Below are 27,969 nucleotides of genomic sequence, written 5' to 3'. Positions count from 1 at the left end.
TGAAGACTCAGTGCCCGGAGAAGTCTGTTTCCTTCATTTCCTCCTCTGCAGAACAGGCTGAGGAGTGCCTGTCTCGGAGGGGCATCATGAGGACTTGCTGTTGAATGTTTTGAACAACAGGAGTGTGACAGAGCCACTCAGAAAGAGTCGCTGGTAGCACAAACCAAACAGTTTGTGCTCTCTAATGCTGCCGCTGAGAAGAATCCACTCCTTTCAGCAGACAGCTATTTTTGTTTGGCTCTTGCTGAGACAGCCACCCTCAGAGCCCTTTGGCAATACAATCATGATTGCACATGAAAACAAACTAATCAAAAAAGTGTAAATGAGGTCATGTTTAACCCACAAGACCACACCTGCCCCCCTCCCCCCTGCCAGAGGACAGGCTACACCTGATCTGTCTGGTACTCAGAGGCTTCCGATAAGCTTTCGGAAAAGCTCAGAAAGTTTTCCTGGTACTCGGAGCAAACAATCTCAAATCTGTAGTGCCTAAACTCCACTGCAAACGTGCCAAAGTAGCACAGGAAGCACATCACCAGACCCCACTGGATCCTGGAAGCATGTATGTGGATGCCCTGTGCCATGAGGATGAAATCTGGAAGAGTAAAGTCAAGGAGAACTAGTGGGAGCAGAGACACCAACCAGGATGAGAGAAAGCCAACAGGAAGACGATAAAATCTTAAAGTCAGCCGGATGACAGTCAACCAACCCAACCACCATCAGGAGAGTGGGAATGTGGAGCCAGAGATGGAAGGGATGTCAGGTGTCCAACAATGCCCATGGAGCGCAGCAGCTCTCCTATACGGACCAGGCTTCCTGATCTCAATTCAGACTGATAAACATTTACAGAGGGAAAAACTTAGGTGCAGAGAAGTCAATGACTTGCTTGAACATCCAACTAGCCAGTGAGGGCACCATCAAGCTGGGGATCTGGCTGTGGGCCCCTACCTGCCAGGATCCTCCCAGCGGGAACTGGATCAGATCTCTGCACCACAGGCAATGGGAACACCTTTCAACCTACACTGTGCAATCTTTCCTTCTCTTTACATCACCTGAAAAGTCATCCCTTTCTGGGAAATACAGAAGCATCAGTCTACACAGCATGGATGTTATATGGAAAGGAAAAAGCATGCTGTCAGAGCCAGAAACTGTCCTCCAGGCACATGTACCTGTGGTGCTTGGGCCATGTATTGCCTGGCATCAGGGTCTCACTGCTGTGCCTCAGGTTATGTTGGAGTACTCCATAAAAGCAATTCTCAGCTTCCCTAAAGCAGAGGACACCTTCCTGAGCTGGGGACCTGCCCTAGCCCGATACACATCTCCTCTAAATCTACCGGCTCTTCCGTCTCTCAGGATTTCCTCTGCACTCCAAGAATGCAGGAATGCACATCTTGCATCTTACACAGGTAAAACAAGCAAACAAGCAGCCTCTCCCACGCTTTAACTGCACAAGGCAGGTAATCAGAGACTTTTTGTCTTCAGCTTAGTGTAAGCAACCAAAGCTTGATTTCAGCAAACAGCGTACTGTGTCTGGCTTAAGGATCTTATACTTTCTCTGTAGCGCAAGGGTTATGCACAAGCTGCATGGGATGGGGAGCCAACCCCAAGCCTCTGCAAAGCCAGTGTGTGGATGTGGGTGGGATGGGACTCCTGCATCAGCCTGTCCCCCCTCTACAGGGGGCCCAAGGCCTTCAGTGCCAAGCAGCCAGCTGGGGAAGGCTGGGCCGGGAGCAGCCAGCATGTCGGTACAGGAGCAGCTACGCCCTGGCTTACCCAGATGCTCCTGGCACAAACCTCCAAAGACAGCAGCGTGGCAGCAGCCCGGCCCAGCTCCTCACATGCAGCCTTACCCCAGACAGACCCAGGGGCAGGTATGGGCTCAGGGCAAGGAAAGGAGGGGAGCACCGCAGGAATCAGGCAAACTCCCACATTACATACACCAAAGCGTGATGATCAGCTACAAATTTTTCCAAGGAAGCTTAAGAGGTGACTGACAGCGCATCTTCACACCAGTCTTCTATTCGTCTGGACACCAGCTGAAATGTTCAAAACCAGCCAAGTGATTAAGGAATTGTTTTAAGACAGGCTGATCCCTGAAGAGGGGGATTAGCTTATTCCTTGCCATTTATTCTTGCCCTCTTGCTTATCCCAGCACTAACATTGATGCAACTATGCACTGAACGAACCCATCCTAAATAAACGCCCAGGGCACATGAGTACCCAGGGCTGGAGCGGGGCTGACAGGCACAAGGTGGAGAGGAAGCCACACACACATCCAGTCTGAGTGACCACAGACCCCACAGCCCAAATCCCATTTCTAAGCACCTAGTCTTACCCAAAGTCCACATGACCTAGCAGCTCTTGACTGCGATAACTGTCTTAACAGGCACAGATGGATGTAGCACCCCGGAACATTTCAACAAATACATCAAAATCTTCTCATCTTCAGAAACCTGATTTCTTCCCTTGTTCCTTTGTTCTCCTGAGAATTTTTATCTCAATATTTTGCATAATCTTAAATGCTACTGTGTAGGTAAGTAGTGGTGCCATCAAATCACACAGATACTATTCAATATTGTAACCACTTTGAATATCACTAAGAAGTTTTAGAAACATTTATGAAGGAAGTGAGCCCGTTTGTGAAGCAGTGCATCCTGGTAAAATGTAGCAAGTAGCAAAATGAAGCAATCATAGGATCATGCCGTGAAGACAAGCTGAGTAGCATTCCTAAGTGCTCTGAGATCCTAGGATGGATGTGAGAAGAGCCAGTGTTCCCTGCTGTAGAGAGTGTCGACATGTATGATACCTGGCTTCCCAGGCAGCAGGACAAAAGGATACAGAGCACCACACAGAGGGTAATGCTGGTCGACAGGGCGACTCGTGGAATCCCGACTTTCCGTCCCTCATTCTTCAGGTTGATCTTGAGGGTGAGGGCAGACTGGATCCAGCACGCCAAGGTCCCAAAACCAAAGGTCAGCGATGTGCCCACATTGTGGATCTCCTCATCGTTGGAAAGCTAGGAACAAACAAAATGATGATTGTTTGGATGCAACAGGAATTATCTGTGAGCTACCTTGGACTGCTGCTGTGATGGGATAGAGGACAGTGGGAATCACTGGGGTGTGAGACAGAGATGCTATATCATTTCTTCTGGCAGAGATGTAAGGTGTACATAACCAAAATGACTTGACAGCTGTCACAGTCAAGCAGATCTTCTGCCCAAAGCCCAAGCACAGTAGAAAATGCAGTTGCTTGGGGACGGCCTCTACAGCTCCCTGACAAGACTCACCAACACAGAGCTCAGAAATAAATCCTTCCATGGCTCAATGTGATGGCCCGGGCAGGCAAGGACAACCCGCTGGGGTCTTGTACAGCTCCCTGCAATGGAAGCAAACTGTGCAACCTTCATCACCAGCTGCATGCAGCAGTGCTGCCTGGGGCAGAGGGTATCCAGAGCCCTGAAACCTCTGTTGAGCTAGCACAAGCCAAAACACGTGGGCCTGGTTTGGGAAGTTTCTCCCACCAAAAAGCTTGACTGTTTGTTCCCTCTCCTGCCCATCCTCGACCATTGGGCTCTGAGGCAATACGAACCCAGCCTCTCTGGAGTGCAAGTGCTTCTCTGCTCCTTGTGCTCCTGTGCCTTACAGGACTCGGTGACTGTGCAAGGCAAGGCAAAAGGACAGCCAGGTTCAATGAGCAAGGATCTGCAAAAAGATCCCTTGAGCCTGCAAATCCATTCAGAAAGCCCAGGATGGACAAGACTTAAGCCAAACAATTTCCCTTTCCCCTCTGCCTCTGAGTCTTTTCTAGAAAAGAAATCAGCGGTCTGCAATTCCTCCCTGCAGTCTTGATTCCTGTTTGGTGATTTAACAAATTCTCATCAAACAAGACACAATCTACAAGATAAGCCTAGTTACTGTGCTTCCACTGATCTCTCCTCCCTACCTCGATTTTTTTTTTTCATGGGTAGGTCCAAATCATAGTACACACAAAATTGTAATTGAGCTGCCTTTCCCAAGGTAGCCTGCACTGCAAGGGACTCACAGCCATAATGTCCCTCTAACACACACAATCTGTAATTTTCCATAAATACGATTTAATGCCACATTCAGCTTAGCAGTCAGGCAGGGAAAAACGCGGACTAACATCTCATCACCACATGCTTTCATGGTTTGGCAAAAGATCTAAGCAAGGATACTGGTAACTAACAAGGAGTGGATAATTTGTTCAGAATTTATAACAAGGCATGATTCAAAGTCACGTCAAAGTCAAACAACCACCATTTGCTCCGAGTAGCTAAAAAAGGAAGGAGAGGTTGAAACTGCTTCCTAGTGCCTGCCCTGTATCAGAAATACTCTGCTCACACTTAGACAAGGCCGTTACAAAAGCTTCGTAGTGCTCAGCTGGGAAGCTCTCATGAAAAAACAAGAGCGAGTTTTTGGCTTGTGCTGTGGAGTTAGGAAGACCAGGTCCAAAACAGTCAAGTTATCTCAAACTTCATTCAAAAAAAAACCAAACTATAAAGCACACAAAGTTCCTGCAATTGCTCCACAACCCAAAGTTACTCACCCTTCACAAGGACCTTTTTTTATTGGCAGGAAAAACAGCTCCTGCCTGCAAAGCCACGAAAGAAGCCAGCCCACAATGACCTATCTCAGCTCCTGCCACTACTGGGGGTCATTACTTGCACCCCAGCAAGAGGCAGAGCATCAAAGACAGCAGTGGGATGGGGAAACCCAAATGCTACTGACTCTAATGCCTTGATTTTCACTGCAGACCTAACAGAAACACTCATGATCACCGTGGGCACCCAATCCTACAGAGCAACGTTGTGGCACTGACAGCTTCTTTGTTTGTTTATATAATCTTGCAGAGCAGACAGAATCGGAGGGACTTCATCCAGGCACCTATCACATTAGGAGAAGTCATAGCACTCCTCTGCTGTGTCCCTCTCGTGGCCAGTCTGAGGACAAGCAGGAGGTGCATTTAAACATGTATTTTAAACAAAGGACACGGAACTGTCTGCTAAATCTGTACAGGCAGCTGTGCATCTATTCACACAGATGCATATGTAAATTTCCAGCTCAATCCTTCTACCCAGGACCACCTGTGCCAACCCTGAGGGCTCAAGAGATTCGGTAAGTTCCCTGCTCTGGCTCTTGGCAGTTGAACTGTAAGCATGCAGGTGCAAATCCTGCTGGGAATACGTGAAAATGATTGCGGCCCTTCATCTCAGCATGCCACGGGAGCCACGTAAGCAGTAGACAAAGGTAGCAGAGCAGGTACAAGGAGGCTGTACCTGCTGGGGCAGGGGCACAGCCAGGCACAATGTCTTCTGAGCTCACATCACAGGTAGATCAAAGACCAAAGTACATCTGCTAGAACAGCAAGAACCACACAGCACGGACACAGCGGTCCAAGCCTGGAGTACAGTACCTGAAAGTTGCCAAGTAGGGTCATCCCAAAAGAGGCCAAGCATAACGCCACCAGGCCGCTAACGTTCAGCCAAGGGTTCAGCACCTTGGGCTTCAGCTGAATGAAGCGCAGGACAGCCATGACAAGCGCTGAAAAGGAAACAAAATGCAAGGTGCGTCATTAGTAGAACAGGCTGCAGTTAATCACCTGGCTGGGGGCTCACGGATCCCTCACCCTCTTTCCATCCAGAGGGGAGAGCTCACTGCAGGCCAAGCTAGCTTAGTGCTTCTGCACGGCCCCGTCCCACTTAGTCATGAACAAGATTAAGCACAGGAAGCATTTCTCTTGTAATACAGTGTTGCTGAGCTCTCACACTGCCATTTAGAATCATAGAATTGCTGAGGTTGGAAGGGACCTTGAAGATCATCAAGTCCAACCATTAACCTACCCTGACAAAAACCACTTCTAAACCATGTCCCTAAGTACCACATCTACCCTTTTTTTAAACACCTCCAGGGATGGTGAATCCACCACCTCCCTGGGCAGCCTATTCCAATGTTTAATAACCCTTTCAGTAAAAAAAAGTTTCCTAATATCCAATCTAAACCTCCCCTGACATAACTTGAACCCGTTTCCTCTTGTCCTATCACTTGCCACCAGGGAGAAGAGGTCAGCCCCCATCTCTCTACAGCCTCCTTTCAGGTAATTGTAGAGGGTGATAAGGTCTCCCCTCAGCCTCCTCTTCTCCAAGCTAAACAACCCCAGCTCCCTCAGTTGTTCCTCATAAGGTTTGTCCTCCAGACCCCTCACCAGCTTTGTAGCCCTTCTCTGGACACGCTCCAACACCTCAATGTCCTTCTTGTAGTGAGGGGCCCAAAACTGGACACAGTACTCGAGGTGGGGCCTCACCAGTGCCGAGTACAGGGGGATGATCACTTCCCTAGTCCTGCTGGCCACACTGTTCCTGATACAGGCCAGGATGCTGTTGGCCACCTTGGCCACCTGGGCACACTGCTGGCTCATATTCAGCCGGCTGTTGACCAACACCCCCAGGTCCTTTTCTGCCAGGCTGCTTTCGAGCCACTCCGCCCCAATCCCGTAGCACTGCATGGGGTTGTTGTGACCCAAGTGCGGGACCCAGCACTTGGCCTTGTTGAACCTCATACCATTGGCCTCAGCCCATCAGTCCAGCCTGTCCAGATCCCTCTGCAGAGCCAACCTACCCTCAAGCAGATCAACACGCCCGCCCAGTTTAGCATCATCTGCGAACTTACTGAGGGTGCATTCGATCCCTTCATCCAGATCATTGATAAAGATATTAAAGAGAACCAGCCCTAGCACCGAGCCCTGGGGGACACCACTTGTGACTGGACACCAACTGGATTTAACTCCATTTACCACCACTCTCTGGGCACAGCCCTCCAGCCAGTTTTTAACCCAGCGAAGAGTACACCTGTCCAGGCCATGAGCAGCCAGTTTCTCCAGGAGAATGCTGTGGGAAATGGTGTCAAAAGCTTTGAAAAAAATCCAGGTAGATAACATCCACAGCTTTTCCCTCATCCACTAAGTGGGTCACCTTATCGCAGAAGGTGATCAGGTTTGACAGGCATGACCTGCCTTTCACAAACCCATGCTGACTGGGCCTGATCACCCTGTTCTCCTGCACGTGCCATGTAACGGCACTGAGGATGATCTGTTCCATGACCTTCCCAGGCACCGAGGTCAGACTGACAGGCCTGTAGTTCCCTGAATCCTCCTTCTGGCCCTTCTTGTGGATGGGTGTCACATTTGCCAACCTCCATTCAGCTGGGACCTCCCCGGTTATCCAGGACTGCTCATAAATGATGCAAAGTGGCCTGGTGAGCACTTCCGCCAGCTCCTTCAGTACCCTTGGGTGCATCCCATCCAGCCCCATAGATTTGTGTATGTCTAGGTGCTGAAGCAGGTCCCTCATCATTTCCCTTTGGATTACGGGGGCTTCATTCTGCTCCCCATCCCTGTCTTCTAGCTCAGGGGTCTGCGTACTCAGGGAACAACTGGTCCTACTGCTGAAGACCGAGGCAAAGATGGCATTAAGTATCTCAGCCTTTTCCTCATCCTTGCTCACTATGTTACCAGCCCCATCTACTAGAGGACAGAGATTATCCTTAGTCCTCTTTTTATTGCTAATATATTTATAGAAACTTTTTTTGTTGTCCTTGACAACAGAAGCCAGGTTTAGTTCTAGCTGGGCTTTGGCCCTCCTGATTTTTTCCCTACATAGCTTCACTACCCCTTTGTAGTCCTCTTGAGTGGCCTGCCCTTCCTTCCAAAGGCCATAAATCCTCTTTTTTTCCCTAAGTTGCAACACTAACACATTTCTCATGATGTTTAGTCTAGGAGCTGGGTTGCAAATTTTCAGGGGGAAAAGAGGACACTTTCCTGTTTGCCTGGGAAGCTCCCAGCACATAGTCTATCACATACACACCATGCATTCACATTGCAGCAGCTGGGCTTGCATCAACTTTCACTCCACTCGTGAGCACTGAGCTATCTTGGAGGTGCTACATTAAAACCCCACCTGTATTAGAAAATATATGAACAGCACATATGTATTTCTGCAGATTTTACCATAACGACCACTGCCTCTTCTCCTCCTCTGGAACAAGCTGATGGTGCCATGAACACAAGCCAAAACATCGCACTAATTTTCCGTGAAGACTGGAAGAGCAGTCCTTCCAAGCTTACAATTAGCCCAAGCACTATGATATGATATATGATACATGATATAGATGACAAGTGACATATCATATGATATGACATAACCCCAGGAGATATTCACATTGTATATTCAAGCCCTCCCTAGGGAATGCTGCATGGACATTTGCTAATGCTTGTCTGCATTATTTTCCTATATTTTCCACAAAAACCCTGGTATAATACCAAAAACATGGTTTAGAATAATAAGGTCACTGTAAGTGAAAAACACCCACTTTTGTCCAAACTGCAAAAGATGTTAGAATTTACTCTCTCACCATTTATTCTAGTGAATCAATCCATCCCGAGTCCTTGAAAACAAGAGAACTTTGCTCCCCCCAAAAAAGAGAATTTCTGGTTTTCATCCCCAGGTAACTGTTTAGGACAGCCACCCTCTGACTACTTGAGCTCATGTGCAAGAACTTTTTCATTTCTATTTCTACAGGACAGGACCCAGAAATCATGTGATCTTTTTCTGAAACACTAACCGGAATGACAAAAGGGAACTAAAAGGTTACGTTCCAGCATCATGTGCAAAACAACATCATTTTCAATACTGAGTAATGCCTGTGTTTCTGGCAGGTTTCTGTAGTTCTCCTCTCCTATAGCAAAGGCTTTGCCACAACTAAGGTGGCCAGAGGTACAAGCTAAAAGCAGCTCTCAGAAGCACCCAATACAGCAGAGGAAAGCTTGGCTTTATCCACAAAGAAGAGGAGAGGAGAGGGAGGGAAGAAAAGAGAGGAGAAAAGGGCACAATTTCATTTGGAAGGGACCCACAACTATCATCTAGTCCAACTGCCTGACCAATTCTGGGCTGACCAAAAGTTGAAGCATATCATTAAGGGCATTGTCCAAATGCCTCTTAAACACTGAGAGGCTTGGGGCATTGACAACCTCCCTACGAAGCCTGTTCCAATCTTTGACCACTCTCTCGGTAAAGAAGTACTTCTGAATGTCCAGTCTAAACCTTCTCTGATGCAGCTTTGAACCATTCCCACACGTCCTGTCACTGGATACCTGGGAGAACAGGCTGCACCTCCCTCTCCACTTCCCCTCCTCAGGAACAGCTCTCTTGTAGAGAGCAATGAGGTCACCCGTCAGCCTTCTTTTCTCCAAACTAGACAAACCCAGAGTCCTTAGCTGCTCTTTATCGGACATATCTTCCAATCCTTCCATCAGCTTTGTTGCCGTCCTCTGGATGCATTCAAGGACCTTAACATCATTCTTAAATTGTGGGGCCCAGAACCACACACACTACTTACGGTGAACACCGCACCAACAGTGAATACAGTGAGATAATCACCTCTTTTGACCAGCTGGTTATACTGTGATGCACTCCAGGATGCAGTTTGTCCTCTTGGCTGCCAGGGCACACTGCTGACTCATACTGAGCCTGCTGTCAACCAGCACCCCCAGGTCCCTTTCTGCACAGCGGCTCTCCAGCCACTCCTCTCCCAACTTAAAATTGGCCTCTACCTTTTCAATGGTATCCAGTATGATCTTCTCCATAATTTTTCCAGGAACTGAGGTTAGACTAACAGGTCTGTAGTTCCCTGGGTCTTCCCTCACACCCTTTTTGTAGATTGGAATAACATTACCTAGCTTCCAGTCAGCAGGGACCTCCCCTGACTCTCAAGACTTTGGTAGATGATTGAGTGGGGTCCTTCCATAATATCCCCTAGCTCCTTCAGTACTCTGGGATGAATCCCATCAGTCCCCATGGACTTGTGAACATTCAGTTGATACAGCTGGTCCCTTACAATTTCAGTGTCCACAAGTGGAAAGTCACTGTTCCTGCAATCATGGTCCTTCAACTCAGGGGACCAGGCAGCCCCAGGTCTATCAGTATTACTAAAGACTGAGGCAAAAAGCACACTGAATGCCTCTGCCTTACCTTAATCTGTATTAGTCAGATACTTCAACAAGTATCAGTCCAATGTTTTCTTTAGACCTCTTGCTATTAACATGCTTAAAAAAGCCCTTTTTATCTGTGACAATACTGGCCAGTTTCAACTCTAATTAAGCTTTGTCCTTTCATGTCTTCTCCCTGCATACACGAACCACAGCTCTGTGATCTTCCTGCGAAGCCTGACCTCACTTCCAGAGGTCATACAATTTCTTTTTCCTCTTGAGCTCCATGAGGAGTTCCCCGTTCAGCCAAGCTGGTGTTCTGCCCCGCTTCCTTGACTTACAAAACAGTGGGATTGCCTGCTCCTGTGCTCTTAAAAGGTGGTTCTTAAAGAATGACCTGCAATTGTGGACTCCTAAGCCCTCAAAAGCAGATTCCCATGGTACTCTGCTAAGTAGCTCCCTGAATAGCTCCAGTTTGCTTTCTTGAAATCCAGGGTAGCAACACTGCTGTCCCTTTTTTCTCAGGATACCAAAAATGCTAAACTCAACCATTTCATGATCACTGTGGCCAAGACAACCACTTAGCATCACATCCCCCATGACACGCTTGCATTCTGGAGGTTATATTTCTTCTTGCAACAGGAAGACGCAGCAAGGAAAGTGTACAGTACAGCTTTGCTTCAAAAAGCTGCATGTCTTTTGTTTGCCTGCCCTTCTTGACACCAGCTGCTCCCCTCACACTCACGCGACTTCTATCCTCTCACCCACCCAGATTCACATGGTGAGTGTGCATCAAGCCAGCTCCTGCCCTTTCATAAAGCCCTTGGACTCGCTGGGAGTTGGTGCAGGTGCACAGAGGCTGCTCGAACAGTGGTCTGAAGAAATGGGGCTTTACCTGGAAGCAGCTGAAAAGGCAGGCATGTATTCACTACTGTCAAACAGCCACATTAATGTAAGAAGTAACATGCTATGCACATGTTGGTTTAAGCGGTTTGGGGGTCAGAAGTTTAAATCATATCATCATCACCACACTGCACTGGGTGCCAGGCACATAAATAACATGTGTGCAAGACCCTGCCTTAGCACAAACTGGAACCAGAATTATTTCTACAAACCAAGACCCTGGCTCAATATGTAAATCAATGTCTAAACTTGAAACAAAGGCATACATGGAAACAAAGCACAAGGATGCCTAAATGTCCTAACCTCCATCCTGAAAGCGATACTTGAAAATAAGGAAGTTCATGTCAAGGTTCACGATTGAACATATTTTACCAGGTTTTATATCCCAAGCCTCATTTGCATTATGTCAGATTAAGATTGTTAAAGTATCTTACTTGTGCGCATACAGGTCTGGATTAATTTCAAAGCTCAACTCAACTGAATCTCCCAGGTTTCTGAAAAGAAACATCATGCCTTTCACAGGCACACACTCTGAGAGAATACCTCAGAGCAAAACTGAAAGCACAATAAATCATCCCAAATAGGAAAAGATAAATGCTAAACTACTAAAGAAGAGTAAATCAAGGTTAAAATAATGAATTATTTGCCATTTAGGTTTGGAATAACTTCTTCAAAATAGATACAGATGAAGGTAACAAACAGTTTTAAGAACCAAACACAGCCACATTTTTCAAGTATTTTTCAGATATTTCTTCTCATTGTGGCATTTCCCTCTTACCTCCACTGCTGGAAAATGCCATTAAACTTCCACAGATTTAGTAATGGAATTTAGGAAGGGGTAGGCTAGGGGGGAATTCAGCACGAATGATATTTTGCATAATCAGTTGCTGCATTTGCCAATGCCCATGCAATTATCTCACATTCACAGCATATAACAAAAATCCACCATACAATGAGAAACAGTCATGCAGATTCAAGGCTAAGATGAGACAATTAAAAACATGAGAAATCAGAAACCAATAAAGTTCAAATGCATCCAGCTGCATTCTGTCTTTCTACAAATGAAGACAAAATAATACTGTCTTAATCAGTAATAATCACAGTTTAAGTGATTTCACATCATCAGACTCAAGAACAATACGTATGGGATATTACTTACGTTTCAGTGACTTCTTAAAACAAATAATGAGAGAGAAAGAAACATTTCCCTTGTGGTTCCTACCTAGAAATGCCGCCATGTTCATGACTTGGCTAAACACGCAGCTTGCAGGAGGTGTGTCACCTGCAATACTTGGAAAATATAAAGTGTATCATTGTAACTCTAGGATGGCAGAGACACACAAATAACAACCATTAATCAACAACCAGTAATTGGAAGAAAATCATTCACTTACCTTATATAAGGTGGTCTTTTGGAACCAGGTTTCCTAAGAGACATAAATGCACAGGAACAAAGATTCAAGATTTTCCTTCCCATTTAACTTACATTATTTTATTATTTTAAAGAATCAAGTAATTGAATGTAAAGTCCACAACCAGCTCTTACCTATCTGGTACATTCAGTGGGAGAATTTTGTTGTCTTCCACTGCTATAAAGTACCTGTCAAAAAAAAAAAAAAAGAAAGAAAAAGATTAAAACCGTTTAAAACCTCATCCTGGCTTCAATTACAAATATCACTCAAACAACACATTTAGTGTCTCAAAGGCACTGGCAGGATCTGCTGGAGGCCTTTCTTTGTCCTGCATCTGTTTTGCGTGGTCAGTTATAGACAAACCAGGGTCACTGAACTGAGCTGCCTTAAAAATAACCAACCAGGGGAATGTTTTCATGTTTAATCTGAATCATTTGAATCATCTGGTTTACCATGGTCCCCCCTCCACAACAGCTGTTTTAATACAAACAGAGGGGATGGGACAAGAAGAACAACAAGCAATAGGGGTCACACAAATGGCTTAAGCTACCCGTGCTGCTGAAAAACAACATCCATGGCCAGAGCCATATCATACAATATAAGGATATATGCTTGGCTCAGGCTGAACATAGCGGCTGATTGCACATTTATCGCTCCCAAATTCATGCTGCAGTCGTCTGCCTGCATGCTTGGAGAGAGCCCAGCTCAGGGAAATGCATGTCTCGTCTGCATTTTGGTAAAAAGCGTTAGTGAGAAAGTGAGTTGTCAGCATTAAGCTGCTGGCAGGTTGTCAGTGCAGTGCTGCATGCTGCGGATTTTGAGTTTGCACCCCAAAGCAGGGCCTCGGTGCTTCTCCGAGAGCTCTGCTGAGTCACTCAAAGAAAACGAGATGAAAGGGAATTTTTGCACTTTTGTCTGTCTCTTTTCAGGCAGCTCCCAGTAACGTGTGCCAGGAAGAAAGCAACGTCAGAATCTTGGCCTGGGGAGCACAGAAACTCAGGGATAAAAACGTGATCCTCTAAGCCATGAAGTGGCACGGCCTGCCCCCTGCCCCTGTCGTGTGCCTTCCCAGCCCCACAGTAACCCCAGGACAGTGCATCCCCAGAAGACGCCTCGTACTGAGACGCAGCCCACACCACAGCAGTACTTCCGACTGCCTCAGCCTAAGCCACTCTCACAAACAACCATCAGGAGATAACTTACACTATCCATAATCCAGCTGATGTAAACAGGGTAAACACGAGAGGTAAAAACATCCACACGCTGCATTTCTTCCCATCCATACCTGCTAGAAACAAGGAACAAAGTAAAAACAAAAGAAAGAGGGCAGAGGTACCCACCCGCCTCGTCCCTCCTCTTTTGAAAGCAGAAAGAGCATCCACACAGCAGGGTGCCAAAGCTTCCCAAGATCAAGCTCCTAATGGCCATGCAGCAGGCGCTGCAAACCTTTCATACTGGCATTACTGGCGTACGGGGTTAAGCTGCTGCACACAGGCAGCATCGTCTGCACTGTGCATAAAAACCAAGGCACAAAGAGCCTGGAGTTGTGGAGGGGGAGACTTTTCCGACACACCTACAGAACCAAAGTAAAGGTTTTCAAAGTATTTGTCTTCAGTATTTTGCACAAGGTGACACCGCAAGACCCGCAGTCCTAATTCGCTGCTACTCCCCATAGGCACAAGGCAAGGCAGCCTCCTTCCCAGGATCATTACCGATTCCACACACGCTGCCTCGGCAAAGCCTGCAGCATGAAGGGAGAAGGACGCACGTGCTGTCTCCTCATCTCCACAAAGCACACGACCAGCTCCCATCCTGGCCACAGCAATCAGCTAAAAATAGCACTTGGCTGCATCCAGAGCGGAGGCAAGCTTGAGTGCCAGCACCCAGAGTACTGTCAGGACAAGGCATTACAAACAGGATCAGCTCTCGACAGGTAGGCACTGTGAAATCCTGCACAGGGCATAAGGATGCTGCGCACACCACCTCCTGAGGAAGCAACTGTCCTCCCGGCAAAATCATGCTAGATGAACATCTGAGATGCTGGGGCTGTTCCACTTGTTAACATGCGATTCAGAAATGCTATGTTGCTGTACTGCGGACACAGAGAGTCCTAGGTCTCCCTGTGAGTCCTTTGACAATGGATCAAGTATTTCTACATGTTTTGTTCTCCTTCATAAGTGTTCCTCCAGGCACCGGCACAGCCAGGAGACACGGAGCATGAAAAATGCAAGGCACACAGCTCCAGCGCCTGCTTAATTTTCACCAGAGCAGAAGCACCTGCGCCCCCATGCTCTGCCTCCTCCTTCCTATAGCCTGCTGTGGGGCAGGCATTTCCTTGGGTCACCAAGGTCCCCATGGGTCAGCGAGTCATCCTGGGGTGCCAGGGCAGCTCCAACATGCTGGCCTTTCATTAGAGCCTTCTTGTATTTGCAGCTCAGTTACCTCATCCGGGTCCTTAAAGCAATAACTCTTCCCTTTGCTCCAGACAAGAAAGCGTCCACACTGCCATCCTCCTCCTCTCAGCTCTCCTGGCCTTCCTACATCTGCAGCACAGGAGCCATGGTCTCTCTGGACTGCTGCCCTGTTCTCTCCCCGCTGCGAGGACTCAGAGGTCCCAGAGGACCCAGTACCCCAAGCCACACCACACTGGCACAAAACCATGAGGCCATGATTTGGTGCTGTCTGTACGGATGGCCTTGAGTGAGGCTGAACTGCAAACCATAAAAGACAGAAAAGGTCTCTTCCCTGACTTGGGAGCTGAGCGCGCTGCAGACAGGGAGCATGAAACGATGCAAGTATTAAGTACATCAATTTAGAAGGCAGTTGGCTCCAGCACGTATGCAGATCTTTAGCACAGTGTAACAGATCAGAAGAAATTATCAATGACGGTGGACTAGATTTCCCCACCCGTATCATCGTTATTGCTCTCCTCCCGCGCAGGAGACACAAAGCCATTCACAGCTCCGTTCCCCACACAGCCTCTGCCGTAGCAGTTCCTACTATTCTGTGAAGCGCTGCCCTTGCCTTTTCCTCCCGCAGCCCATCAACACACAGCAGCATCCCTTAGCTAGTGTTGGCCGTTGCCCTGGTACCAGGATACCTGTACCGGCAATGTCACGGACAACTTCCAGGTGGCAGTTGCCTCACCTGCAGCAGGGCTGCGTCCCTACCCAAGTGCTGGCACCTCACACCAGGAGCCACAGATGTAGCCGAGTTCCCTGCCCCTGTCTTGGCTGAAGGGGAGCAGACAGGTAATGTCACCTCCTGTTTACAGCCTGTGTTTCCTCTGTAAGGTAATTGCTGTTAATGCAGTGTTCAGCTCTCCTCTTTTCTCTGGTGGTGGCTGGACTAAGCCAAGATAACAAAATTCTTTCAGGTCAGGGGATGGCAGATCTTATTACTTAACTCTTCCCCCCTTTGGAAAGGTACAAAGGATTCATTTACGCAATAAAAGCAAATACTAGCCAAAACACTTGTCTTCATTAACCAGTTGCCACAGCTCCTCCGCCTTCCAGCATAGCTCCCAGCCAAGAAACAGCAGCCTTCGCAAGCTATTTCTGCATTGTCTGTCATGCAGAGAGGGAGGTGGCACAGAACTTTTCCCCCAGGCAGAGCAGCAAGGCAACACACAGGGAATGGAACTCCACACCAGGATGAGGTGGGGAAATGCAAAAATGCTGTCCAGATAACCATTACTCTGTGCCGAGCCCTGCAACGGAGTGGGGGTAAGGACTGGTGCCCAACCTCATCAAGGTCAGTATGATACATCTACAGATTCACTCCCTTGGAAAACAGCCCTGTGTTGAATATTCACTGTGACATAGAGGCTCTTTCTGTCGACCACTAACAGAAAACAACATCCAAAGTCACTGCAATGAATGACTAGCGCAGAGCACAGCATCCCAACGGTAAGCCAGGTCCATAGCTCAGAGAAACACATTCATTTCAGGCCCTTGAAAAGAAACACCTAGAGAACATATCCCCTACACGCCTCTCATCATGGCCAGTTGGGTTCACACCAAGAAGGAAGAACAGCACTCCCAGGGAGCACAACCATGACCTGCGTGGGGCCAGGTCTTCACCAGAGCTCAGTGCAGCCAGGGCTGGACCTTTTGGAAAATAAGCATCCCACATCAGGCTGGCTAGCCTCTCAGGGTGACAAGCTCAGGGCAAGCTTACCTCTTATGGCAGGCCGCAAGAATTGACCAGGAAAGGATGTTGCCGTTACGCACCCTCCTCTGACAGGTTCCACACCAAGGCATGGGTGCAGGACAACATGAAGAAGTGCTCTCTGGCACACCCTTGGAAGGAGAGCAGGGGGGCAATGGCTGGAGCAGCGGCATTGCTGGCTGCTGCCAGCCCACACAGGAGGGGCGAGCCGCCTGCGTCTGACAGATGAAATACCAAGAGCAGGAAAGAAGGGTCCCTTTCGCCCATGTCCCCAAACGGCAACACCTTTTAACGCTGTCCATTAACACATCCCACACATGCCTGAAGATGTTTCAACATCCCCATGTGGGCAGAGGATGGTTTAAAACCAGGACTCAGCTCCTGCACACTTCTCATTTACTCTCTGCTGTGTTATCTGGGTGCCAGGAACAAAATTACATGTAACCTCACTTCCTTCCAAAGGAGAAACCCCAAGCTTGTGCCAAACCTGCCTAGCTTTGCACTAGTGTCCAGCACATATTCTCAGCAGCCTCCTTTGGGTTAATCTGTCCTCTTTAGGGATGTCCCCGATGTTCATGTGTTCAAGCTGTGAGACCTCTGTGCACGCTAAGACCAGCGCCTCTAACAGCAGCCAGAAACAAGAGAGCAAGGAACCCAAATGACAGTTTAGCCAAAATAAAATGCTGAGAGCAATAGGAAAAAGAACCTAAAATCTCTGTGGGAAATGTAGAAACAATTTATTTGACAGCTAATTGCTCCACAGGGATGACATAAAGCTAGCATTCCTCTCCACAGCTCTGTTCTGCATTGCTGCTGTGACCAGTTATGCCAAATCTGAGCAGTCAACTCCAGCTGGCGACAACAGCCATCTCTGCTGGGCCATGTCTCCCCAAATAAACACACAGCATCCAGAAGGTAGTTGGTAATTGCACACACCTGTTTGTCTTCCATTTTTAAGGCTTGCACAGGAAGGCCTTCAGCAACAGAAAGCCCTCGTGGTGCAATGGATTCACAAGGCTAACAAAAACATGTTTTCAGCTTCATGTCTGACCCCAGCTGGAGTCAGCCCACCTTCCGAAAAGCACACACTGTGGTCTTCCAGTCCTTCTTGACTCATGGTTTCACACCAGCAGTGCAAAAACCCCGCTGAGGTGCGCTCCTGCTATCATGGGTCAGGGTGCAGAGTTGCAAAGAGTCTCACATGAGCACTGCCACAGGGTGTCTTGAGAATTGTTCTCAATGCAGGCTTACTCGCTTATCTCTATTCCCATTTTTATGCCTAAATCTACTCAGACTGTCAGCTGTTTGCTCTGCTTTTATTACCATTGTCCCACTACACCCCCCCAATCAATTAAGCTCCCATTCCTCTAATGTACACACTTCAATTACAGCAAGCAGCTCACCAAACATATACTGCTGCTTGCTCAAGGTTCATTTCATGTGGGCATCTTAAATTCATCTGCCAAGCAAAGTTACAGGCTCTTCCTGAAGTCACTTTTGCCGGAGAATATGAATGTAAGGAAGGACAAAATTACCACGTTAACAGAGTAATACATCTTTTTTAAGACTATATCATGCAGTTGCATTTCAAGGGCTGCATAATAATCCAGACCAACACTCCTGCATTCCACAGTGCTAAGCCATTGAGTCATTTCGAGAATAGGTACAGAGCCAGAAGCATCGTGAGAAGGAGGATGCTGTTCAAAACATACGGCAAGTCATAAAGAATTGCTGCCAGTCAGCAACAATCAAAGGGGAATAAACACAAATTGTCTTTTGGGGGCGCCCACTATAGTTCTCTGTTGCTTTTAAAAGCAAAAATAACCACAGTCACTTGATACCTAATCACTGTAGCTGAGCAGAGACAAACCAGCACATTACATAACCTGCCACCCACAAGCCACAAATGCCAACATAACAAAGCAGAGCGTTTTCAGGTTTATCTCAAGGTTCGCAGCCTGAGCAGGCAGTGAGAGAGATAAGGCATGCCAGAGACTTGTAAATACATAACAAAATAGTGGGTAACAGTAAAAGAAGCGATCCCCTCTGTCAGCAGGGTATGATGCTCTGCTTGTTCCGGGTACCCACCTACCATCTCAAGGGTGTGCAGAAATGCTATTTTCATTTATTTATATAAGAAAGAAATGGGAAAAGGTAAAGACATCTCTGGGTTGCACATGGGCGAAGCAGGAGATGCTTCAATAATCCTGCGTCAATGTTGAGAGGCAATGGTTTCACCCACAGGAACATCCACACATATTTCTTGTCCCATCGCACTGTAAATGTGTTCAGTGTGTAATGAAATGCTCTGGCCAGCACAAACCTAATGGAGACAGGCGAGCGCACCAAAGGAATGAAACCTTCTAGTCACCAAAAAACATGGACAGAAAGGTTGTATTAGAATCATAGAATCCTCTAGATTGGAAGGGACCTTTAAAGTTATCGAGTCCAACCATCAACTGCCAAAACCACCACCAAACCACGTCCCTAAGCACCACGTCTACCCCTCTTTTAAATACCTCCAGGGATGGTGATTCCACGAGTTCCCTGGGCAGCCTGTTCCAACGTTTGATAACTCTTCAGGTGAAGAAATTTTTCCTCATATCCAAGCTTGCCCACGCTGTCCCTCCAGGTTTCCCCAGGAAGTTGTCTCCTGGGATTGTGTAGAATTAATTTGTTATCAGTTCTGTAAATATATATACATTCAGCCTTTCCCAAGTGCCTTGGTAAGAAGATCATGTGACTGACAGCGTATCCTACCCAGAGATACTCCTGCAGCACCACTAGGTCCCAAGGCCAGCATCACCCCTCTGCACCCTACTGTCCTTCAAAGGACGTACCAAAGTGCTCTTGGTATGCTGCTTCCTGCTGCCGCACAACCTTTGCCCTCAGTCGCACGCAAGTACTTACAGGCCAGTTAGAAACCGGTGTTGAGCTGCTGTGTTACAGCCAGAGACGTCAACTGTAAACTCTTCTGGGCTGTCTGCCTTCCTTGCATTTGGTGTACAAACCAGGCACGTCCTTCTTCAAGACCAGGCTCCTGGATGTTATAAAAGAAAAAATAACATAATTTGCCACCTTAGGATCAAAGGTGTGTTTTGCAGGCTTTGACAGCGCAGTGCTCTGACCCGTGCACCCACATTGGCCCACACTGAATTCCATGAGGTCCCACTCATACCACAAGCAGGGCTTGGGCAGTCGTGGCCCTCAGCCTGCAATAGGCAAAGAGAAGAGAGGCAGGAGCTGGGTAAGGCAGAAGGTACACATCCAGTTCAGACAGAAAGAGCTGGGTCAGCAGGCGGTGAAACCAGCGGGGGGCAGCCAGGGCTTAGAGGGAGACTCACAGCGAGCTGAGGAGCACTGCACTTTGCAGGTACTGTGTGTTTGTTTGCCTCAAGGACCCCGTATTCCTTGGGAGTGCCCGCTGCAAGATTCAGCCCTCACGGCACTTCACAACCTCAGGAGCCAGGTGGCAACCAGCCCACAGTGAGTCCTCACAGTGTGAGTGCGTTGGACTGCCCACTTCCTAGGGCAGATGCCTTACCGCCTCTCCGAGAGCAGAGATGCTCAAGACTGCGGCCACTTTAGCCAGACCTCTCCTGAGGGAACTCTCTAGCAGACAGTCTCAATGCAGACCCAACCCCGCTGTCCCACACCATCGCCACAAGGGCATATTTTCCCCTTGCACAATTAGCTAACCCTTTGGTCTGGGATGCTTGTAAGAACTGCACTCACCCCAAAGTCCCAGCCAGACCCCAAAGAGAAGAGTCGCTGGAAAATAACGAGGGCTGTTTATCTCCTCATAAAATAAAAGACAGCAAAGCTCCCCCTGCCTCAGCTATGCTGTGAGGAAAGAGTCTCTGAAACCATCTCCTTGCTCTGCACATAATACACAGATGCAGGCTGATGTTGTGGCAAAGCCCGGAAAGTCTGAGGCACCGTGCACAGTGTCTGCAGACAAGCTGGCCAGTGATCATCTTCCACTTTAGCCATCCCAGCCTAATGACTGCTGCCTGAACCAGCAACAAGCAGAATGGGTGTTTCTCCTCCCATAACGAACAGTGATCTTGACAGTGTATTAATAGATTGACAGAGGTCTGCGGAGGTGTTTTATTTGCTCTTCAGTTCCAAAAACACAAATGCCTTCAAGCATTTCCAGTGTGCATGAGCAAGCAAAGCCAAGATACACATTAGAACGGAAGCAGGTAGGAAGCCTGCCCGAAAGGTTTATCCCATTATTGGGAAAACAATGTAAGTGTTGGGAGTGGCAAAGAACACGCAACAGCGAGGTGAAATCTGGCGAAGAAAGAGACAGATAGGTCATGTCGACTTACAGACTCAGCCCAGAAGAGCAGACTTTGCAGAGCAGTTATTCCTGGTTATATTGTCATCTTCTCCTGTAGTTTATGGATGAGAGAGCGTATGCCCTGGAAGGCCACAACAGTTCCAGGTTTCCCTCCCTTTGCTACCCTGTCACTGTTTTTTCTCCCCAATAAACACAAAACATACATTCAAGCTACAGAGCTTCCCACACAGTGTAAGCAGGGCTTTTTCCACCTGTTCACCTCGTCTTTCACCTCTCTTGTCCCTTCTACCCTTCTTTTATCCACTGTTTGGAAGCACAAGCTCCTTTCTTCACTGGATTTTGCAGCTCTACACTTTTGAAGAGAGGTGCACTGTCCCCAAAACAGCATTTCCTTTGGTTACGCCAGTGGGCACCACCAGCAGAAGCATACACACCAAGCAGTCTGCACTTGTCAGCCACGGGGAAAACACCCAAGGCCTATGAGCTTTTAGGGAGTGTGGCATAGCACACTGACCTTTCTCAGGACAGACTCCCTCACCAGCCCCTTCAGCCTGAGGACTCATGCCTCCTCCACTACTCACACAGCAAACTGAGGTCCTCTTCCCCTCGTATTAAGCACCAAAGCCCCAGAGAAGCAGCAGTGAGATGATGGGCCAGAGGGTGAGCTAGAAGGAATAGACGTGCAGTCCATTATTCTAGAGTCATTACTCTAAGGTAGAGTAACCAAGGTAGAGTAACAGGGCCAATGAGTTACCCTCTGGCATAGAGATTGTCAAGGGTAAAAAACTACATCCGTCTTTTGGCTCCATTTAAACCTGTGGAAATCATCTGTCCTGAGACAAGTACAAGATAAGCAATTGTACACAGACATTTCTGTGGTGTTCATCACTGCCTAGACAGCGTTCCTTATTTGTAGGAATTAGTTACACTTATTTACCAGTCTCCCAGGCTGCTGCAACCATAAATTGCTGTTTACAGGATGCTCGGGTGAGCTAGAGGAGGAAGGTGCCATGCAGATTTCACTTCACACAAACCTGTTGCAAACACAATGGACAGACGGGACCAGGGAACGGCCTCCACCTGTAAAACAGGGGCCAAGCCTGCTGTGACCAGCCTCTCCACCACATCCAGAGGGCTTAAAACTTCTGCTGTCTTTTGAAATATATTTTCAGAGACAGACTTTCCTGTAATGCAAGAGACCACATTAAACCACCTCTAAGAGCATTCAGCTGGACCAAGACCACACTGGGGAGGCTGTCCCTGACAAAGCCATGGCCACCTCCAGTAGCTTGGCCAGGCAAAGTCCACTCCTGCAGTCCTGTGGTACCAAAACTGACAGGCTGCTGGCTTCTTTTGGCTCAGGCAGTCACCACTACTAATCACAGTGGTTCTAAACAGGGAGCAGGAAATAAGACAGGGAGGGCAGAAGTTCTCTCCTCAGCGACCTGGATCTGCCCCAGTTCAGGGAATCCAGAGGAGGATGCTGGGCCCTCCCCTCACCAATGCAGCAGACCGGCCCAAGTCCTCCAGGCATTTCCTCCCTTCAGGCTGCTCCCTGCGGGAGAGGCAGCCCGGACCTCTCCTCACAGCACCAGGGAGCACCTCGGCCTCCTCTCCCAGCAGACCTGCTGAACATGCCGCCTCTTCCACAGGAGAGCCCAGCTCAGCAGCTCCCGGGGCTGGGGAAGACACCTCTGCTATTCTGCGTGGCCAGCGGAGTGGAGAGCAGGCTTCCCTCCTGCCTTGCACATGGGCCCAGCCCTCCCTAAGGGAGCCAGGTCTGCATGCCTGCCAAAGGCAAACACTTCTCGACTGAGCAAACAGCACTTATGCAGAGACTGCTGCTCTAGCAGGCACTTCTCCCTTGCAGGCACAACCATCCAAAGGAAACCTCAGCCATGAAAACCTGCATTAAACCTCACGCATGGTAATCTATAGCTGTTTTAACAGTTCCTTTCACAGCTTTTGAAACTTAATCAGTCATCTCTGCCTCTCATCCATCCTCCGTTCACTCTTCACTCCACCCTTCTCTCTCCACATGTTCCCAACGTGCTCTGCTCCCCTTTCACCCCTCTCATGCCTTCATCCCTGCACCGCAGGTGACAGCTGCTGCAATCTGTGAGGACACAAGGCAAGGGGAGCCAGGCACCTAGAGACCTTTGCAAGTCTTGAGGCAGCAAAAAGTATCATTATTCCCATTTTAGACAACAGGGCCAATCAGTTACTTGCTGAGAGGTCACACCAGAAATCGGCGGGACAGAGGAGCCGTGTATTCAGAGCCCTGGTCCAAGCCCGCTATCACAGCAGCCTCCTCTCACCTGCCAGCCATTCCCCCTTACCACTTACTCCTCCCAATACGCTTAGGATCATCTCTCTCGTTTCCCACAGACCCTTCTCTGCTTCTTCACTCACGCTTACCCTGCCATCAGAACTCATTGTTTCAGCTTGGACTGCAAGATCAGGACCTTTAAGTGTCTCTGTTGGGCCAAACCGCAATCTTGCAATCTCAGGCCCGGAAATGGCTGGGGGAGGAGAGGAAACTATGGACATGACATTTCTCCCAAGAAAAAACAATTGAAAATGTCCATGTTCATACAAGCGCACATCCCTGCTCTGCATCTGAAAAGCAAACACTGCAGCACAAAGCATCTTAAAAGGGAAAATGAAACAACTGCACTGACTTCCACCACCCAGGCTCAGAAAACGCTGACAGCTGGGCACGAAGAACAGGACAAGAAAATAATTTTACTTTTAACAGTACAACAGTGAAAACAGGAGCCCGGTGTTTGTCAAGCAAATATGAGCCCCCCATTCCTTACCCTGTTACCCAAAGGCAGAAAGTCAGCAAGAATCAAGTCCCCTTTTTTCAGGCAGTTTTATCCATTTGAGCAAGACACAACAGGCAGTCAGTGTGTTGGGATATACCTTTCGCACACTTCCCTCTTCCATATTGAGTTGCTATTCATAATTAACCATACACATGTATGTTGCTATGGTGTAAGGACTGCACAAAAGTTGACCAGATAATCCCTAAGGTCACTTTACCAAGAAGCTTTGTTTAAGGAAACAAAAAGGGGGGGGGAAGATGAAGGGAAAATTATCTCAGAATTTCTCCAACCTTTATAGCCCGAGAGCTCTGAATCAAAGGTCTGGCACAAGCATGCGGCTGCAAGAAAAAGCTGAGACTGAGATCCCAAGCGAAATCCCATCATCACCTGGAACATGACAGAGGCAGGATCTCGCCCTTCCTTCCCTGATGTACCAGAGCAGAGGTGAATGGCCTTTCTCGAGACCTTTTCTCTGGGAATTACTCTCCTCCCGGGAATTTTAAAAGCCCGCGCGTCAGGCATCCCGACGGAATCTGTGGAAGGCTGTACCTGTCCCACCCCACAGCCTCAACCCAGGTGAGCTTCTCCACGGACCCCTGCGCGCAGGGGTGCTGACAGCGGGCTGGCACACTGCCCTGCCGAGCTCTGCCATCGTCACCCCCCTCAGCCCCGAAAGGATGGCACAGAGGGGCTCACGGGCAAGGGCGACGCCGACGCCACGACCTAGCCGATCTCTGCCACGGCTGGGTCCTTCAGGCCCTGGGTCAAGCGGCTCCAGCCGCCTCATCTACCCTCTGCCTACCTGCCGTAAATCAGCAAGCTCCAGCACACACAGCCCTGGAGATTCAGCTCCTCCCGAGCGCCCCGGTGCCCCGCGCCGGGCCGGCCCCCGCTGCCAGCCCCGCGGGGAGGGGAGCGCTCACCTGCTCCCCGCGGCGGGGGTCCCTCACCGCCACCTCCCGCCAGGGGCACCCAGACCACGACCGGGGAGGGGGGGTGGCGATTGCCGGGGTGGTGAGACAGGTCGGCGACAGCGCGACAGGAGAGGGCGGAGGGTCTCGCCCTCCCAACAGCCGTTCCCAGACCCCGCGGTAGCGGCTCCTACCTGCGGGCGGCTCGGGAGGTGGCTCTGGCTCTGGCCCCGGCGGCGGCGGCGGCGGCGGCGGCGGCGGCGGCGGCGGCGGCGGCGGCGGCGGGCGGGCTGGGCCGGGCCGTGGAGGCCGGGCTGGGCCCGGGAAGGCGGCCCAGCTTAGGCCCCGCCCCGCCCCGGACGGGCCGGGAGCGCAGCCGCCGCCACGGCGGTTCGGGGAGGCTCTTGGGGGCCGCGGGGCTGCGAGGGGCCGGCCGGCAGTAGGAGCCGACGCGCCCTCGCTGCTGGATTTGGGGTGGTGGGCCGCCAGCGCGGCCCCGCCCGGCACCTCACAGCGCCCCTCGGCCGAGTCTCCGCCAAAAACAAGCCCCGTGCTGGGCCCCAGCACCGCGTACGGGCCCTCCGTCTGCGCTGCGCCAGGCGCGGCCGTGAGGCGGGCCGCAGGGTGGTTCCTTCCCTGTCCCCCTCCCTGCCCTCCCTCCCCGGTGCCAGCAGCACCTGCCCAGCGTGCGGCTCTGGGTGCTGCTGCCGGAGGCACTGAAGAAGGCTCACCGCCCAAAACCGGCGGCGATGTCTTTGCAGTCCTCCCGGGAAGCCGTGGCCGTTTGCTAAGTGTTTCAGAAACCTGAAAGAAGCAGCCGCCCGGTAGCAAGAGACCCCGGGAACAGCCTCGGCCAAGTTGTCCTCATCCACCCCCTTTCCCTTTCCTACTGGATGGTGGGGTTTGCTGTCTCTGTAAAGAATCTCTGTGGTTGGAATTTTGGGGGGAAGCATTCCCAGTCAAACAGCTCAACAATAACCATTTGGGAACGTTTCCTGGCGTGGAGGGATCCCTTCACCGTCTGACCTTAGTGGGACTAAGACAATGTGAACGCTAGCGCTATTTTTCTCCTCTCCCTCCCCTCTCTCTCTCTGCCAGGATGCGGTATGACTGATGTTATTTATTGACTGTCTTGATTCTTCTCCTAAAACCCAAATAAGGCGGCATTTATCCGAAGTTTTGCCCTGGTGCTATCACTTATGAACCAACACAAGACAGCCACCTGCCTAAACCCACACCAGCCTCCAGAGGTGAGCTGAGTTATACATCAGCCGTTTATCAGTATTTTATACTTCTAGCGGTCAAGCAACGCTCCTTTGCCCTGCAGCTTTGGCCCTCGTGGCACACCCTGAAGAGATTTCATCTCGTTGATCCCCAGGGATTACGAACCCCTCAAAGCACAGGTCCTCAGAGCAAGCTCAGCACCAGCAGGTCCCCTGAGCCCTTACTGAAGCGGCCGCATTTCTGTGGCAGCAGCACTGCCAAGGGAGGAGACAGCTGCTCTCGCAGAAAGGCAACCGCTCTGTACGCTTCTCAGTGTTTTAAAGGCCAAGGAAGCTATTTTTAGAGCTGAAATAACATTCTTCCTGCTCTGGTATTTCAAATTTTGCGTTATCCTGGACTAATAAATGGCTCCTCGCAGCATTTGCTTTTTGCAACCCCACAAAATCCAGAGATCTTGGACAGGTTTTCCCTCTACGTTCACCTGACACTGCCCCGTGGCACTGCCACACTAAGGAGCTGCAGGCCATGACAAGCAACTACCAGGCATGGCTTTCCTTGGGCAAGGAGGTGCTTTTGCCCCCCCATCACCAAGACAGACCCCAAAATCAGGAAAAAAGTGTGCTTGAAGTATCAGTGTTAACTACATCCCTGACTGCAAGGCTTCCTACGATAGCAAAAGTCAAGTAAGCTCACTTTAAAAGTAACAGAGGGAGGTCTTTGAGTTCGATAACCTCCGGCTTTCAGCAGCTGAGGCTGAAGAAAACCCTCTGCCAAACAGGCGAGAAGTGACAGTGCTCAGCCCCGCTGATTTTGGCCAGAAAGGAAAACGCAGCGACTAATCAGAAACTGCCTTAGTCACTTCACCTCTGCCATCAGCCAAAGCTTGAAGGAAAACAATGCAGCATATGGGATTTTAAAGCAATTTCATTTTTGGTAAACTGAGTGTCTGAGACATTTTGTTCGCAGCTCCTTTTTGAGCAGATGGTGTCCCTTCAAGTGCTGGAAAATGCGTGACGCTGACAGGCCCACCAAAGACCTCCCTCAAAGAATCAGGCTTAAAAAAAGGGCACAGCCTGGGTACAGCAAGCATGTGCTGAAGCCCACCTGGTGCAGGACACAGTAGAGGTGCCAGGAGGCACTAGCCGTCCAGGGGTGCTGTTACATGGGCTCACGGGGATATTTCCTGCAATCCCTTCTTCACAGGACACTAGTCCCATGGGAGGAGCAGCCCCTCTCCCATGAACCTCGTCCTGCAGCATCCCCCCACCAAGGGGTGTGGGGGTGCAAAGGCAGGTAGGGAGATAGGGCACATGGGTGTGTTGCTTTGAACTGCATCCCACAGTAACACATCACCCACCTCCCTCGCAGTAACACCGCGCGTCCCAAAGCCTGCTGCAAGCTCACCTTGACCTGTGGAAAGGGTCTTTCCTCCCACATCTCCACCAATACTGCCTTGGCGAAGATGAGTAGCCACAGGTACGTTCCCCCATCTCCTTTGGGGTTACACCTCGCTTTCCCAGGGGTGGGTAGATGACAGAGGCCGACACTGATGTCAGAGTCAGGTGTCAGAGTCACTGATGATCAGCGTCAGAGGCTGACACTGATGTCGCTCCCTGCTCAGCCCATGCCTTCCAAGACACAATTGCAATGACGCTGGTGCACAGATGTGACAATGCTTCTGGGACGCTGTGGGCAGCACGTGACTTTTCTTATCCCAGTCCTCACTAGGTTTTCCTGCTGAGCCACTGAGACCCACTAGGGATCTGTCTGGCAATCTGCCTGGCCCAGAAGGGGGACCTGCTTCCACACAAGCAAATGTTTGACATTCTGGCTTTGCATTGCTGTCTGTAAATTAATATTTCCTCCCACCGATGCCTTACAGCACGTGCATGTTACCTGTGCAAATTTTACCAGTTCTCTTCACGGGGACCGAACTGCCTGCCATCTTCACATCCACTTTTTTCCAGCAACAGAGAAGTGGGAAGGCCGAGCCCCCACATCCTGACACCAAGTAGCAGGATCAGGCATTGGAGGTATTTTATTTTTCATGTAAAAGACAGAGCTTCCACAGAGCTAACCCCTGCCCTTGCAGACCTCGCTCGCAGATCAGGATGAAACAAAGCAACCTCATTCCCCTCTAATTGCAGTCCTCCTCAGTTAATCTGAAGACTGGCTATGGTTTTACTGGGCTGGTTTTTTGTGGGGGAAAGGAACAC

At 49.5% G+C, this 27,969-nt stretch overlaps 1 protein-coding gene across 6 annotated transcripts; it reads right to left on the bottom strand.

Annotated features, from left to right (window-relative positions):
• Window positions 1-312: 312 nt before the first annotated feature.
• On the bottom strand, window positions 313-24,871 carry TMEM150C (transmembrane protein 150C). 6 transcript variants are annotated; one of them, XM_074589214.1, is made up of 10 exons: window positions 24,724-24,871; window positions 19,395-19,524; window positions 19,004-19,137; window positions 13,518-13,602; window positions 12,449-12,502; window positions 12,297-12,329; window positions 12,125-12,192; window positions 5,434-5,561; window positions 2,836-3,013; window positions 313-592 (listed from the first exon to the last, which is right to left on the bottom strand). In XM_074589214.1, the coding sequence occupies exons 4-10, from the start codon at window positions 13,595-13,597 to the stop codon at window positions 384-386; spliced, it is 750 nt and encodes a 249-aa protein (XP_074445315.1). In that variant the 5' UTR covers window positions 13,598-13,602; window positions 19,004-19,137; window positions 19,395-19,524; window positions 24,724-24,871; the 3' UTR covers window positions 313-383. The 6 variants fall into 6 exon arrangements, with proteins under 6 accessions (XP_074445315.1, XP_074445314.1, XP_074445317.1 ...); XM_074589213.1 differs by having other exon boundaries at window positions 13,518-13,599; XM_074589216.1 differs by lacking the exon at window positions 24,724-24,871 and adding an exon at window positions 24,542-24,659 and having other exon boundaries at window positions 13,518-13,599.
• Window positions 24,872-27,969: the final 3,098 nt, after the last annotated feature.

This window comes from Larus michahellis, chromosome 5, assembly GCF_964199755.1.
Source record: "Larus michahellis chromosome 5, bLarMic1.1, whole genome shotgun sequence".
In the NCBI taxonomy this organism is placed as follows: Eukaryota; Metazoa; Chordata; class Aves; order Charadriiformes; family Laridae; genus Larus; species Larus michahellis.
This window is presented reverse-complemented; position numbering and strand designations above follow the sequence as displayed.